The 12,965-nt window shown below is 33.5% G+C and overlaps 1 protein-coding gene across 1 annotated transcript; it reads left to right on the top strand.

The window, feature by feature from the left end:
* The first annotated feature begins 1,645 nt into the window (after nt 1–1,645).
* On the top strand, nt 1,646–4,646 carry LOC149893855 (uncharacterized). Its single transcript, XM_090096619.1, has 2 exons — nt 1,646–1,856; nt 2,798–4,646. The coding sequence occupies exon 2, from the start codon at nt 3,766–3,768 to the stop codon at nt 4,228–4,230; it is 465 nt and encodes a 154-aa protein (XP_089952745.1). The 5' UTR covers nt 1,646–1,856; nt 2,798–3,765; the 3' UTR covers nt 4,231–4,646.
* Nucleotides 4,647–12,965: the final 8,319 nt, after the last annotated feature.

Raw genomic sequence — 12,965 nt, forward strand, 5'->3', positions numbered from 1 at the left:
TACTTTTGATTGTTTAAATATTTTTAATATGTTAAATAAAAATGTAAAATGTATATATAATGCAATATAATTATTTATGAAATCAAATATTAAGTAATTTTAAAAGGAAAAAAACAACTTTCTTTTAAAACTTGAAAAGCGGAAAAAAATTGAAAGATTTTCATTTTTATTTGGAGTTTTTGTTGCGAATATTTGTTGTTTATTAAAACTTAAGGAAGTTTTTTAATTACTGCAAAAATCACGGAAATATAATGAAGTGAGAATAGTTTAATGTAATAATAATGGAAATATAAAATAATTAGGTTGTTTTTTTGTTGTTGTCAATGGTAACAGTAATAAAAAAAAATATTCGAGTTTTTAATGAGATTCGATAAATTTTTAGAGCGGAAAGTTTTTTTTGATGTTGTTAAAAAAAAAAAAAAAAAAAATTGGGACTCGGAAAATTGAAAAACAAAATTTTTGCGATTTTTTAAAGCTTCGAACGGTGGACATTTTTTTTCATCGAAAGCGGCAGGCTGTTTAAAAAACTTTTTTTGTAAATATAGTAGTATAATTTTATTAAAGATTTGTGTTTTGTTTGTGTTTTGTTTCGAAAAACTTTCGTTTGTTTTCAAATCAAATTTTTTTCAACCCCAATCATTTATGTTGGCTGATTTCATTTTTCATGTAACCTGGATCAATTTACACTTGCCGTTTCCATAGCAATTAAAATGACCTTGAGAAAAAAACTTTGAAAAATTTGTTTTGTTAAGATAGCTGTCAAAGAGGCGTAGGCACAATCTAATTTTTAGGATGTTAAGAATGATGTTGAATGAGGATGATTTGTAAGAAGTCACGGTAGTCAGAGCTAACCATATCCCGCCCTGGCCTCTAACTGCCCTCTTCCAAAAAATACGTCTTCTAAAATCATGATCTTTTTTTTTTTTTTATTGTTTAAAGTGTCTCATTAATTTTGTTTAATATCATTATTGACTGACTGGGTAAAACACCCAGTGCTCGACGATTTTTTTGACCTAGTCCCAAATATAAATTATTCTCTCACTCGTTTTTTCAATAAGTTATCGATCTCGAATTTTGATCGTATAGAGAGAAGATTACTCTTTAAGATGCCCTTAAAACGAATGACCTCGATAATAAATAAGGGAACTACACACACAAACACATATATATAGTTTCACCAGCTCCAACTAGGAAATGTCCGTGTCTTGATTGCAGGGTTGGGGTGTAACGAAGTACATTTACTTCGTTACCTTTTGAAGTACTTTTACAGGTAACGAGTTACATTTACATCGCAGTACTTTTACTTTTATTTTCGTTACTTTTATGACTTACTTTTTTACTTTGTAACGATTTTTTTCGTTACAAAGTAAAAAAGTAAGTCATAAAAGTAACGAAAAAAATTACTTTCAGAAAAAAGTACTTTAAAAAAGTACTTTTTGGTTAGAATGAAGTATAATATAGACAATATTATTGTCACGCCAAATGTCAACAAACCGTATTTCGATTGTGCAAAACTCTAGAACATTTTACAGCCGGTACCGGTTTCAATTTCTTGATATTATCAAGGAATTGATATTATCAAGAAATTGAAACCGGTACCGGGCGTAAAATGTTCTAAAGTTTTCCATAATCGAAATTACGGTTTGTTGACATATGGCTTTATTATAATGGCAGCCTCCAGTAGTGCTATTGAAGATGATAAATCTAAATCTCCTTGGCCACACTTAAATCCGATGTTTAAATGTGTTAACGTTTCTGACAAAATTTGTAAAGTTGTTTGCTTGATGTGTGTACCACAGCCTAAACAGGTTTCAGCATATACTAACTCTCCATCTAACCTCCGGAAACATGTTAAGGTATGTATTTTTTGTATTTAGTGGATTTTTTGTAATTAATGTATTTAGTGGATTTTTTGTAGTCGTAGTTAATCATTTAATGGTTATTAAATCATACTTATAGTGGAATGAATTTTCTATAGAATATATAACAATTTTTAGATAGAAAGTCTTTAATGTTTACCTGTTTGAATTAATTTTTTTTTAATACTATAATTTTTTGGAAAGAATGTTTTTTTTTTACTTTGCTTTTTGTAACCTTGTTATGTTGTGCTACATTTGTTTGTTCTATAAAGTAAGTTTCAAAAACTTTTCTTTTTTTCAACACACTGCTATAAGTTTTTTTTAAATATATTTATATTCTGGAATTTAGTTATAATTTTTTTTCTGAAATTTTTATTTAGTTAGTTGTGTAAAACAATTAATTAATTAAAAGTACAATGAATTTTATTATTTAAAAAATAAGTTAGTTGTTGGTTTAAGTTTTTTGTTGCAAGTTTTGATCAGTTTTATTTTTATTACAACTTTTATTTTGTACAATAGTTGTATACTTGCTTCAACTGTTCAAAAATAAACTGAAGTTTTATTTTATAAACCAGAGTTGATGTTGGTTGCTATTGTCAGCTTACTTTGTTGGTTGTTATAATATTGAGATTTTATGTTTTTTATCTTGCCTTTGAACACATGTGTGTTTAATATAATTTTTGAGATTAATTTTTTGTCTGTTACTGCTGTTGTTGTTATATATTTTTTATCTTGCTGGGATACAGCAACCTTCAAAAACATGACAAGTTATTATTTAGTTTTTGGGTTTTTATTGTTTGGTACAATCTTCTCTGTGTTTTTTTTTTCACTTTTTATGTTTTTTAAATCATATATTTGATGCTTATTTTTGTTATTTAAAAAATTTATGTATTTTTAGTAATATAGCATTGATATATTTACAATTTGAGTTTCTTTAGAGAATTCATTCCACTAAAATAAAGGAGTATGACAAACAGATTGCATACAGAAAGTGAAAGATTGAAGATCATGCATTCAACCTCAACGAGTTAAGTTTCAGCAAACAGTCAACTTTGTGAGAAACTCTAAAACTGCATCTCAGGAGACTTTAGATAAATCTGTAGTTGATTATATAATAACTGACCTGCAGCCATTCAGCACAACTGAGAAGATTGGTTTCAGAAAATTGATAACTACTCTGGCACCAAACCGAACACTTATCTGTCGAAAATCTGTCATAATACAAATTGGTGAACGTTACCAAGTCATGCGTCAGAAAGTTACTAGCCTGTTACAGAAACAGCGTTTTGTTGCAACTACAACTGACTGTTGATCAGCTCATCATCGGTCATACATTGGTGTCACAGTACACTGGATTGAAGAGTCAACTTTAAAGAGAGGATCAGCAGTATTGGCATGTCGACGCTTGAAAGGATGCCATACCTATAACGTATTAGCAGCTGTCCTAGAACAAATCCACTCAGAATTTGACATTCAAGATAAAACCACAAAAACTACAACTGATAATGGTTCAAACTTTTGTAAAGCATTTAACCTGTATTCACAAGAGTTAGTTAGTAGCCCTCATGCCGCACATGCTTCAGAAGAACCAAAAAATGTAGATGAAGAGCAAGAAATTGAGTTTGTGTGCGTTGATGACATTCTTACTAAACCTAATTCAACATCTGATCTTGAATATCATCTGCCCTCTCATCAGCAATGTGCATGCCACACTTTGAATTTAATAGTTACTCATGATGTTGCAACTGCTAACTATGATGCAGCCTCCAAAAAGATTAGTCAATCAACGTTTGCAAAATGTCAGGCGTTATGGAACAAGCAGTCAAGAAGTAATAAATTTGCAGAAGTTATTAATGAATCATTTGGACTACAGTTTGTTGTTCCTAATCAGACGAGATGGAATTCAATGTACATGTCTATGGAACGCATGAACAGGCTGATAACTGAAAAAGGAATTGATGCGATGAACAGCGTTTGTGACAACCTTGATTTGCCACAGTTTCAACGAGCTGAAGTAGCATTTGTTGCAGAGTATGTCTCTGTTATGAAGCCTCTTGCTCAAGCTTTAGATATCTTGCAGTGTGAAACAAAGGTCTATATGGTATACCTGCTGCCAACTATAATGACTTTGAAAGAAAAAATGAAGTTCCTTCTTCGCAGCAGCTCAATCCAGTGCTGCAAGCCAATGGTGGAAAAAATTGATGCTGCCATAGATATCAGATTCAGTCAGTATATTATGAATGATGAGTTAATAGCAGCAGCAATTGTTCATCCAAAATTTAAGACAATTTGGATCAAAGACAGTGAACAAAAAAAAAATTGGTCTGGAATTCTTAGAGAACAAGATTCGACAGCAGCAACAGCTGAGTAAAAGTAGTGACATTGCTAGTGCAAACTCAGCAGGTGAAGCAGCCATGTCTGAAATTGAAGACAATTTCTTTCAATTTAGGTCATCTTATGACACTAGTACTGCTACAAATAATATTGTTTCAACATACATTAGTAGCACCAGTTCATCACTCGATGATCTCCACTGTTGAAAAATGTCTTTCTTGAACTGAACACTGCTTTGCCAGCAAGTGCAGCCTGCGAACGTTTATTTAGTGTAGCAGGACAAGTGTTCATGCCAAACCGCACTAGAATGACAGATGAACATTTTGAACAGCAACTGCTATTGCGCGTCAATGGAAAGTTGTAGTAGATCTGCCAATCTATTGGAATAAACCTATTAATGTTGATTAATATATTTGTTTTATTCCAAGAAAAAAAAGATTTATGGATAAACTTCTTTTTTGTATGTTAGTGTTTAATGTGTTTATTTTTGCGACGCGCAAAAGTACTTTTTACTTTGTAACTAAAAAGTACTATCATGATACTGTACTTTTTTACTTTTACTTAAGTATTTTTGTTCAGCAAGACTTTTTACTTTTACTTCGTTACTTTTACAGCCAGTACTTTTACTTTTTACTTAAGTATTTTTAAAAGGTAACGACCCCAACCTTGAAGGTGATAAAGCCAACATCGGAATTTAGAGTGGCTTTAGAGAAAGGAGTGTTGATATTTTCAATGGAGACTCGCGGTATTTTTTCGGAAAGCTTTTAATTTAGAGAAGAAAATGAGGATGAAATGAAGGTTTATTTAGTGCATCGGTCTGAGCAGCTGTATCGAGTTTTAAAAATATTTTCTTTTTCAAGCGTGTTAGATGTGTTTGTGGAAGAGGGCAAACCACTGATGATTTCGTCCACAGGAGAAATTGGAACGGTAAAAGTGTATTTTCTTAAGATTCTTTGAATCCAGAAAAATCTGCGATTTTTTAGACACATGAATATACAAATAATTTTTTATTCTTGTCAAATAAAAAATTTTCAAATTATAGAATATAAAGGGTATGCTTGAAATGGGTGAATTGGGTCCGAGCATTAAACCGGATCCAACAGATTCGTATCCTTTACCAGTTTTTAAGAAGAGTCCATCTCCGTTGACACTTTTAGACCAAGGTCTTAAGTATAATTTTATTCCTTTTCCATTTTTGTTTAAGTAAACTACGCCACGTCCAGCGATTTTATCTACCATGGGAGAACCGGCAGGAGAGCCAACACCAGCAAGAAGTCCAGTGGCAAGAGCAGGGACAACTCTTGTGGCTAGAATGCTTCCGAGCATACCGAGCAAAGGGAGTAGGGCACCGATAAATCCTCCTTCAATTTTAGAGTTGTGCATGAGTTTTTTTTGCTGAGTTTTAAGTGTGACACCGGTTCCGTTGCTGTATGCTTTTTTAATTTTGTTCAATTGCGAGTTTGTGACTGCGATAATGTGATTTCCTTCTAAATCTTGATGAGTGAGTTTTATGCTGAGATCGGTTTTATCTTGAATGGCTTTTTTAATTTTGTCAGCTTGACCTTGCCAAATATTTAATCTAATCTTTTGATAATTGCTCATTTTTTTAGCAAAGGAAAAAAAAACTTGAGATTCTTCTAATCAGCGAATTTCATAAGTGAAATTTACCGATCAAAAGCGCTGCTGGAGTAAGGTTCGGTTAGAGTTGAGTATATTCTTTCTCTGATGTGATATCTAACAATGATGTCTTCCCCTCTAAAATCGATCAAGTTTCCATTTTGGTCAACAATTTGCGTTTCCATTCTTGAAATTTTGCTTACAACGACTGGGAGGTATATCAAGTGAAAACGTTTTTCAACAATTTTGTTGCCAGGTTCAACCTGTGGATAAAAAGAGTAAATGTCGTTTATAGTTTTTCCGTCTAAATAAGACGAGCCGATAATGTCGTTGGTCACACGTATGACAGATGTTCCTTCAATTTTCACAATATTTTCAGACTCGTAAGTGTCGATCACACATGTCACTTTATTAGGATTTTTAGGGTCTTCTCTTTTCTCCACGTAGGTGTATTCATTTTGTCAAATCTACCCAATATTTTGTCATTGGTCCTGGCTTTCTAAATGTCAATACGGATTTCAATGAAGAACTCGTTTGCTGTAATAGTGACTCCGTCTACTCTGTACAATCTTCCTGTTTGTTTTTGCATTTCAGTTTGAAGGTATTCGTTGATCTGATTTATACCATAAGCTTTATATGACGTTTGTTCTTTTTCCGTTCAAATAAGACGAGCCGAGAAGGTCGTTTGTCACTCTGATATCTAGAGTGTTATCATTCACCGTAATATAAGTCTCAAGACCGAGAAAAGTCATTTCATATTTTTTATTTAAATCCAGCTCGATTGGGTTCTCGAAGCATGTCTCGATGACGCTGTTTGATACTGTGGGTATATCATTTTTTGATTTTACCATTAAATAAAATCTCGACATCTTTTTATTTACGCAAGAAATTTTTTAAGCAATTTAAAAAAAATTTTTTTTTCACGAGTTTGGAAAATAAAAATCGTCAAATCCGCTTCTGTATTTTCGATGTCCTTTTTGGAGGATAAATCAATGACGGCAAATCCGTGGGGTTGAGACCAGGAATATCTGCAAAACTTTTTAAATTCTTCTTTTTTCATGTCGCTTGAAACGTGGTCTTGATAAATGTGGTCAACGTTTTTTTGGTCTTGTGAAAAGAGGCAAATAAAGTTGGCATTTTCTCTGATGGTTTGTCTGGGGAGCATGAAATAATTTTGAGCGAGATAAAAGCAGTCGACGTTGTTATGCCTTCCTCGTATATAATATTTCTCGCATTTGTTTTGTTTGGTCAGTTGCAAATCGTCAAAGATCATTAAATTGTTTTTGTTTGAATCGAGATCTTCAGGTTCGGGCACGTCGTCAGCAGTTTCGAAAAATTGGCATTCCATGTCTGTTTCTCCGTTACATTTTTTTGAAATTTCTTCAATGACAGCTTCAGATTCGCGTTTTTTTGTTCAATTTTGTTTTGAATGTTGAACAATTCTAGAATAACCTTTTTCGGTTGTTTCTTTTCAAAGGTGGTTTTGAGTAATTTGTACTCGGGTTGGAAAAGAGATTTGCCAAAGACTTGCAAGCGGTTATAATCTAACCATCCAGGTCTAACCAGCAAATTTAAAAGTAAAACCGCTTTTCCACATCCAGACTTTCCAACAATGATTCCTCGTATACTTCTTGGCAAAAGCGCGTTGTTGTTTCTTTTGCTTTTACCGATGTTCCATGGCAAATCAATGACTTCCATTTTTATTTTAGAAAATTTTATTTTAGAAAATTTTCCAGAGATTTGCAATCGAATTTAAAAATATTTTTTTATATACGTAAAATGTACTGCGTTAAATGCAAAAGAGAAACAGAGGCAATTCATTTGAAAAACGAGATGAGTAAAAACAACAGACATATGTTGAAAGGGACATGTGATGTTTGTGGAACGAACAAATGCAAGTTTGTTTCTTCGCATGGATCATCAACAACAAAAGGAGGAGACTTAGTGGAATCGATTAATAAACTGTCAATTAAAATCAAGCTTCCGTGGGCAAAATTTCCAGGAGAAATGCATATTCCAGGAATGAACTTTTCAGGACCGGGAACAAATCTGGACAAGAAATTGACTTCAACAGAAATGTATCAGGAATGGAGCAAGCCGGTGGACAGAGTGGGCAATGCAGCGTATCATCACGATTTGGCTTATAAATATTTTAACGAGACAAAACAGGAATGTGGGAGATCAAATGATGCTTGAAGAAATGAATTCTATAACCTATCCAACACAAAAAGAAATTAACGAAAGAAAGCTCATTACACCGGTGATTAAAGCCAAAGCTAAATTTGGATTGGGAGTGACGAAAAAAAAAAATTCCCGAGAGTCGTCTGAAATGGACAGATCAGTTTGCAGAGGAGCTTCATACACCGGTAATTCGCCATTTTAAAAGAAGAAGAGTGGTTGTGAATGACGTCGATGAAATATAGGCTGGAGATTTGGTTGACATGCAATCGTTTTCAAAATTTAACAACTGCGTAAAATATTTGCTCATGGTGATTGATGTGTTTTCAAAGTATGGGTGGATTGTTCGATTAAAAAGCAAAACAGGTCTTGATGTGGCTGAAGCGTTGAAAAAAATATTTAGTGAAAGAAAGTGTTCCAAATTGTGGGTGGACAAAGGGAAAGAATTTTACAACAAGCATGTCAAAGCGTACGCATAACTTGTGCGCAAGAACAAGTGACTCTGCGCTAAAGCATACGCATAAAAATTGTTACGTATGTGTGAATAAGTGGTTTAGCTAAAGCATGAAAAATGTGACGAAAAAAAGTTATAAATAAATTTCAACGCAAATAAAAATGCCGTCTCCAATTCGCGAAAATTTTTGCATTGAAGAATTTGATCCGGAAATTCAGCGAAGTGTCATTCACGTCTTACCGACAAAAGAAGGTAAAATTTTGCAACGACTATGGACTAGAGAAAGGCTGTTATATAGATGGTTTCTTGAAAATAAAAAAGACAAAGAAAGATTGACCCATTTGAAAAAAAGTTTCCTTTTTTGTTAAAAAGAGGAGAAGAATAGTTTATTATGATAAAAAGAAGTTAAAATCGACAGTGCATTTTGACGAAAATTTAAATCATCCTCCTAGAAAGGTGCGTTCTAGATGTGAAATATTTGCTCAAAGCGACATTATACTAAATCGTCTTTCTAAACAAAAGATTGTTTTTATGTTTGGAATTAAACTTGATGATGGAATAGCCTTGGTGAATTTGAGACATAGCCTAAATTTAGAGCTGAATTATTTTAATCACAGCCTGTTTTTTTCAGAGTCTGTAGATCAAGTCTTTATGGATATTTATAACAAAAGCGACATGGACGTGACGATTTAAAAAGGAGAAAGTTTATGCCTCGTAAATTTCTTTTGACCATGAAAAAGAAATTTTTATTTTTCCTTAATAAAATGGTGTATAATAGTTATAAAGAAATATATCCGACTCTTCCAACAGCTCCAGCAGATGAAGGAGGACACGTTTACCGTCTTCAAAAAAAAAGCGAAATCCAAAAAGAGATGGACAACGAAGGAAAAAAAGAGTTCATCTTAGTAAAAAGTATCATTGTGTTTTTAGAATCATATCCAATGTGGACAATTCGATTCAAGCCTTATGCATTGCTTTGGGAACTACGGGAATTGGACTTTTGGCCACCGTTATTGCCAGTCCGATAGCAATTGCGCTCGAGGGTGCGGCTATTGGAATGGGTTTTTTATCCATTGTCGGAGGGCAAGTGAACAAAAAGATGGCATTGAAAGCGGAAAAGCATGAAAAGATAAAAGTTTTAGCAGAGTCGAAATTAAAAACCATCAGCGAGCACATTTCCAAAGCCCTCATGGACGGTAAAATAAGCGATTTATAGTTTCAATTGATTTTGGAGGAGCTTCAAAAATTTAAAACCATGACAGAGGAGATGAGAACAAAAACTAAAAATGGAATAGACGAATTGGCTAAAGAGTCACTGATTCAAAAAGGTCGAGAAGACGCCATTTAAGCGTTTAACAACCTATTTAAAAAATCATCATTATTTTCCATGGATCCAAAGGATTTAAAAAATAAATCTTTTCAAGGTATTATAAAATAATCCAAAAAATGATCCCAAAAACAATTTCTAGCGTATTTTAAAATCCATGTCTTTTTTTAAAATACAAGACCCGAATGAAAGGGAAGAAATTGTGAAAGAAATTAATGATAGAAGAAAGAAAATTTATCAGAACAGCATCAATGACAATATTTCAGATGTCAATTTCCAGACTGATTTGAGCAAACTGTACAAGCCGCTCATCGAAAGCAACGAAAAGATGATAAAAAGAATAGAGGGCAAAATGAAAAATGACGTGAATTTAGAACAATTTACAGAAGAAGAGCCTATGAATTTGGGTGATACAGCTATTCACGAAAGTTTAAACGATTGCAGAATTTTCAAATCTAATCTTCGGTTTTTCTTGAATAAAAATCTAACGGAAATAAATATCAAAATAATTATTTTTCCGATTTGGTAAATAGGTTATTTGTTAATAGAATAAAAAAAATTAGGTTTTGACTCATTACCGTTTACTCAGAAATTTCATTAAAAGGTAGGTAATACAAATTAAGAGGTTTCACAAAAGTTTAAACGATTTTATTTAGGATCAATTATTTGCTAATTAATTGATAAATTCGCTGCGAAATTTTTTTTGCAGCGAATTTATCAATTAATTAGCAAATAACTGAGTAGTTTTTCAATCAAAAAATTCATCACAACATCATCAGGCAGCTTTTAATTCATTAAAAATCAACTTAAAATATTGTGAATTTCAAATTAATTTCAATTGCGTGCAAATGGGTCGAAAATCAGTTTCTAGTGACATCAAATGACAAGTTATTGGTATGGCGCGGACAAAAAATCACACAAACGTTCAAATAGGCAAAATACTTAACATTTCTGAATATTGCGTTAAAAAAACCATCAAAACCTGGGAACTTACCAAGGACGTCTCCGACATGCCGCGTACTGGGAGACCATCCAAACTCAGCAACCGTGACAAAAATGGTATACTCAGAATGAGCAGAGAAAACCCCAGACTCAGCTACAAAAAGCTAGCACAAATCTTCAGTGAGTCAAAAAATAATCCAAAAGTTAGCAGAGAGCTCGTGAGACGAACATTGTCGGACAAAGGTATTGGAACGTACATAGCTGCTAAAAAACCTATTCTTTCAATCACGGATAAACGTAAACGACGAGTGTGGTCCAAAGAAAGGCTGGACTGGTCTGTAGAACAGTGGGCAAAAGTTATTTGGAGTGATGAAGCTAACTTTCAAGTTGTAAACCGCAAGGGAAGAATCTATGTCAAAAGATTTGCAACTGAGAAATATTCAGACAGGTTTTTGCAACATCGTCGACAAGGCGGTGGAGGTTCGGTTGGCATTTGGGGATGTTTTTCTCACAAAGGTATAGGCTTCTGTGAGCTGTATGAAGGCCGAATTAATCAATACACCTACAAGAACACATTGTAAACGTGTTTAGTTCCATCAATCAGACACTTGTATGGCAGAAGCAAGCAATTCATCTTTCAACAAGACGGGGCTTCAGCTCACACAGCTCACTCAAGCAAAGAATATTTTTTGAAAAAAAAGTTCAATGTGATGCCCTGGTGCCCTAGATCACCAGATCTCAACCCAATCGAAAATATTTGGTCTTGGATCGACAATCAACTGACATACCATGAAATTCAATCAACTTAGCATTTAAAGCAACTTTTGAATGAGTACCTCGCGTGATGTGCATGAAATTAGTTGAATCAATGCATAAACGAGTTTATCTTTGCTATAAAAACAAAGGAGGACACTTCAAATATTAATTTCGCTTTTTTTTTCTTTTTTTGTTCGAATGTTGCAATTCGTTTAGACTTTTGTGCTTCTAATTTTTCCTATAAGATTTTTTGTAATAGCGTTTTTCTAGCTAAATATTAAAGTTTTTATAACATGTTCATATTCATTTTAAAGCTAATTACTTTTTCTTTAATAAATAAAAAAAATTAATTCGATATCATTTTACAGTTTTTTTTTATTAAACAAAAACCAAACATACTTGATAAAAATTCTGCAATCGTTTAAACTTTCGTGAATAGCTGTATTTCGTCTCAATACTTGAGCAAGTACAGCAAGGAGGCTTCCGATCGAAGAAAGAAAAGATATTTCTAAGTGAAGAAAGTTGGAAATAAAATGTACATTGGTAAATCGGAAATGACTGTGGATGGAAATGGTATCACTGTTGGCGGAGAAAGTTATAATGGGACAGAAGGTCTTTGGGAGCTTGTGATGAAATCTGATCCTCCAAAAGAATATACTCAAGCTACTGAGTAAGATTTTCAAAATTACGGAAAAAAACTCATAGACACTGGTGCTATACAGCATGGATCCACAGGGAGCAAAAAATTTAAAGAAATTATTGCGCCTATTTGGGAAAAATTTAAGAGTGGAAATAGAGATAAAAAAGGTTCAGGAGTCACCATTCTTCCCAGCGATCCGAATGCGCTCGTGCAAAGGCTTGAATTGAGCGTGGCAGCTAATCTTGCTGGAAATACGGGGTCGAGAAATGAAGCTTTGAGCATTTGTGACGAGTTGTTGAGACAAAAAGTGATTAACAAAGACCAGTATAAATCGATGATGAAGACCATTGATGGATAAAAAATTTTTTTTGCTAATTAAAAAATGATCATTTACAGAAACAGATATGTTAAGAAACACTTTGTTGGACGAAGTGGAATAATCGACACGTTAAGAAATTTTTTAAAAAGAGCTGCCGCGTCGAGCGCCTCAAAAGCAGCGTCTACTTTGGCTAGCAAAATTGCAAAAAGCGAGCTGGGAAGAGAAGCGATTACAGCTGCAAAATCTGCAGGAAAAGAGCTGGCTTCTTCGGCGATTGTTACTGCTAAAGTCGTGGCTATTGATAAAGGTAAAAAGGCAATAGAGAAGGTATATGCCAAGACTGGAACTCCGAAAGCTCTTACTCAAAAGAGCAAAGACATTATTTCGGGAATGGTATCAGCTCCAGCGACCAGCAGTGATTATTCTTCGCTCGGGGTTGGCTACGTCCAAAAAAGTTGTCTAAAAAGAATGCGATTAGAATTAAGGACCTTGTAAAAATGGGAAACGGTGTGAAAGTGGTCTAATTTTTTCAGAGGTAT

Source organism: Hydra viridissima, unplaced genomic scaffold (assembly GCF_058129835.1).
Source record: "Hydra viridissima isolate aposymbiotic clone 2 unplaced genomic scaffold, HvirCarnegie_v1 scaffold_1, whole genome shotgun sequence".
Taxonomy (NCBI): domain Eukaryota; kingdom Metazoa; phylum Cnidaria; class Hydrozoa; order Anthoathecata; family Hydridae; genus Hydra; species Hydra viridissima.

Excerpts from the sequence above, each read along its gene's own strand:
- LOC149893855 (XM_090096619.1), top strand. The coding sequence starts at position 3,766 with ATGTACATGTCTATGGAACGCATGAACAGGCTGATAACTGAAAAAGGA.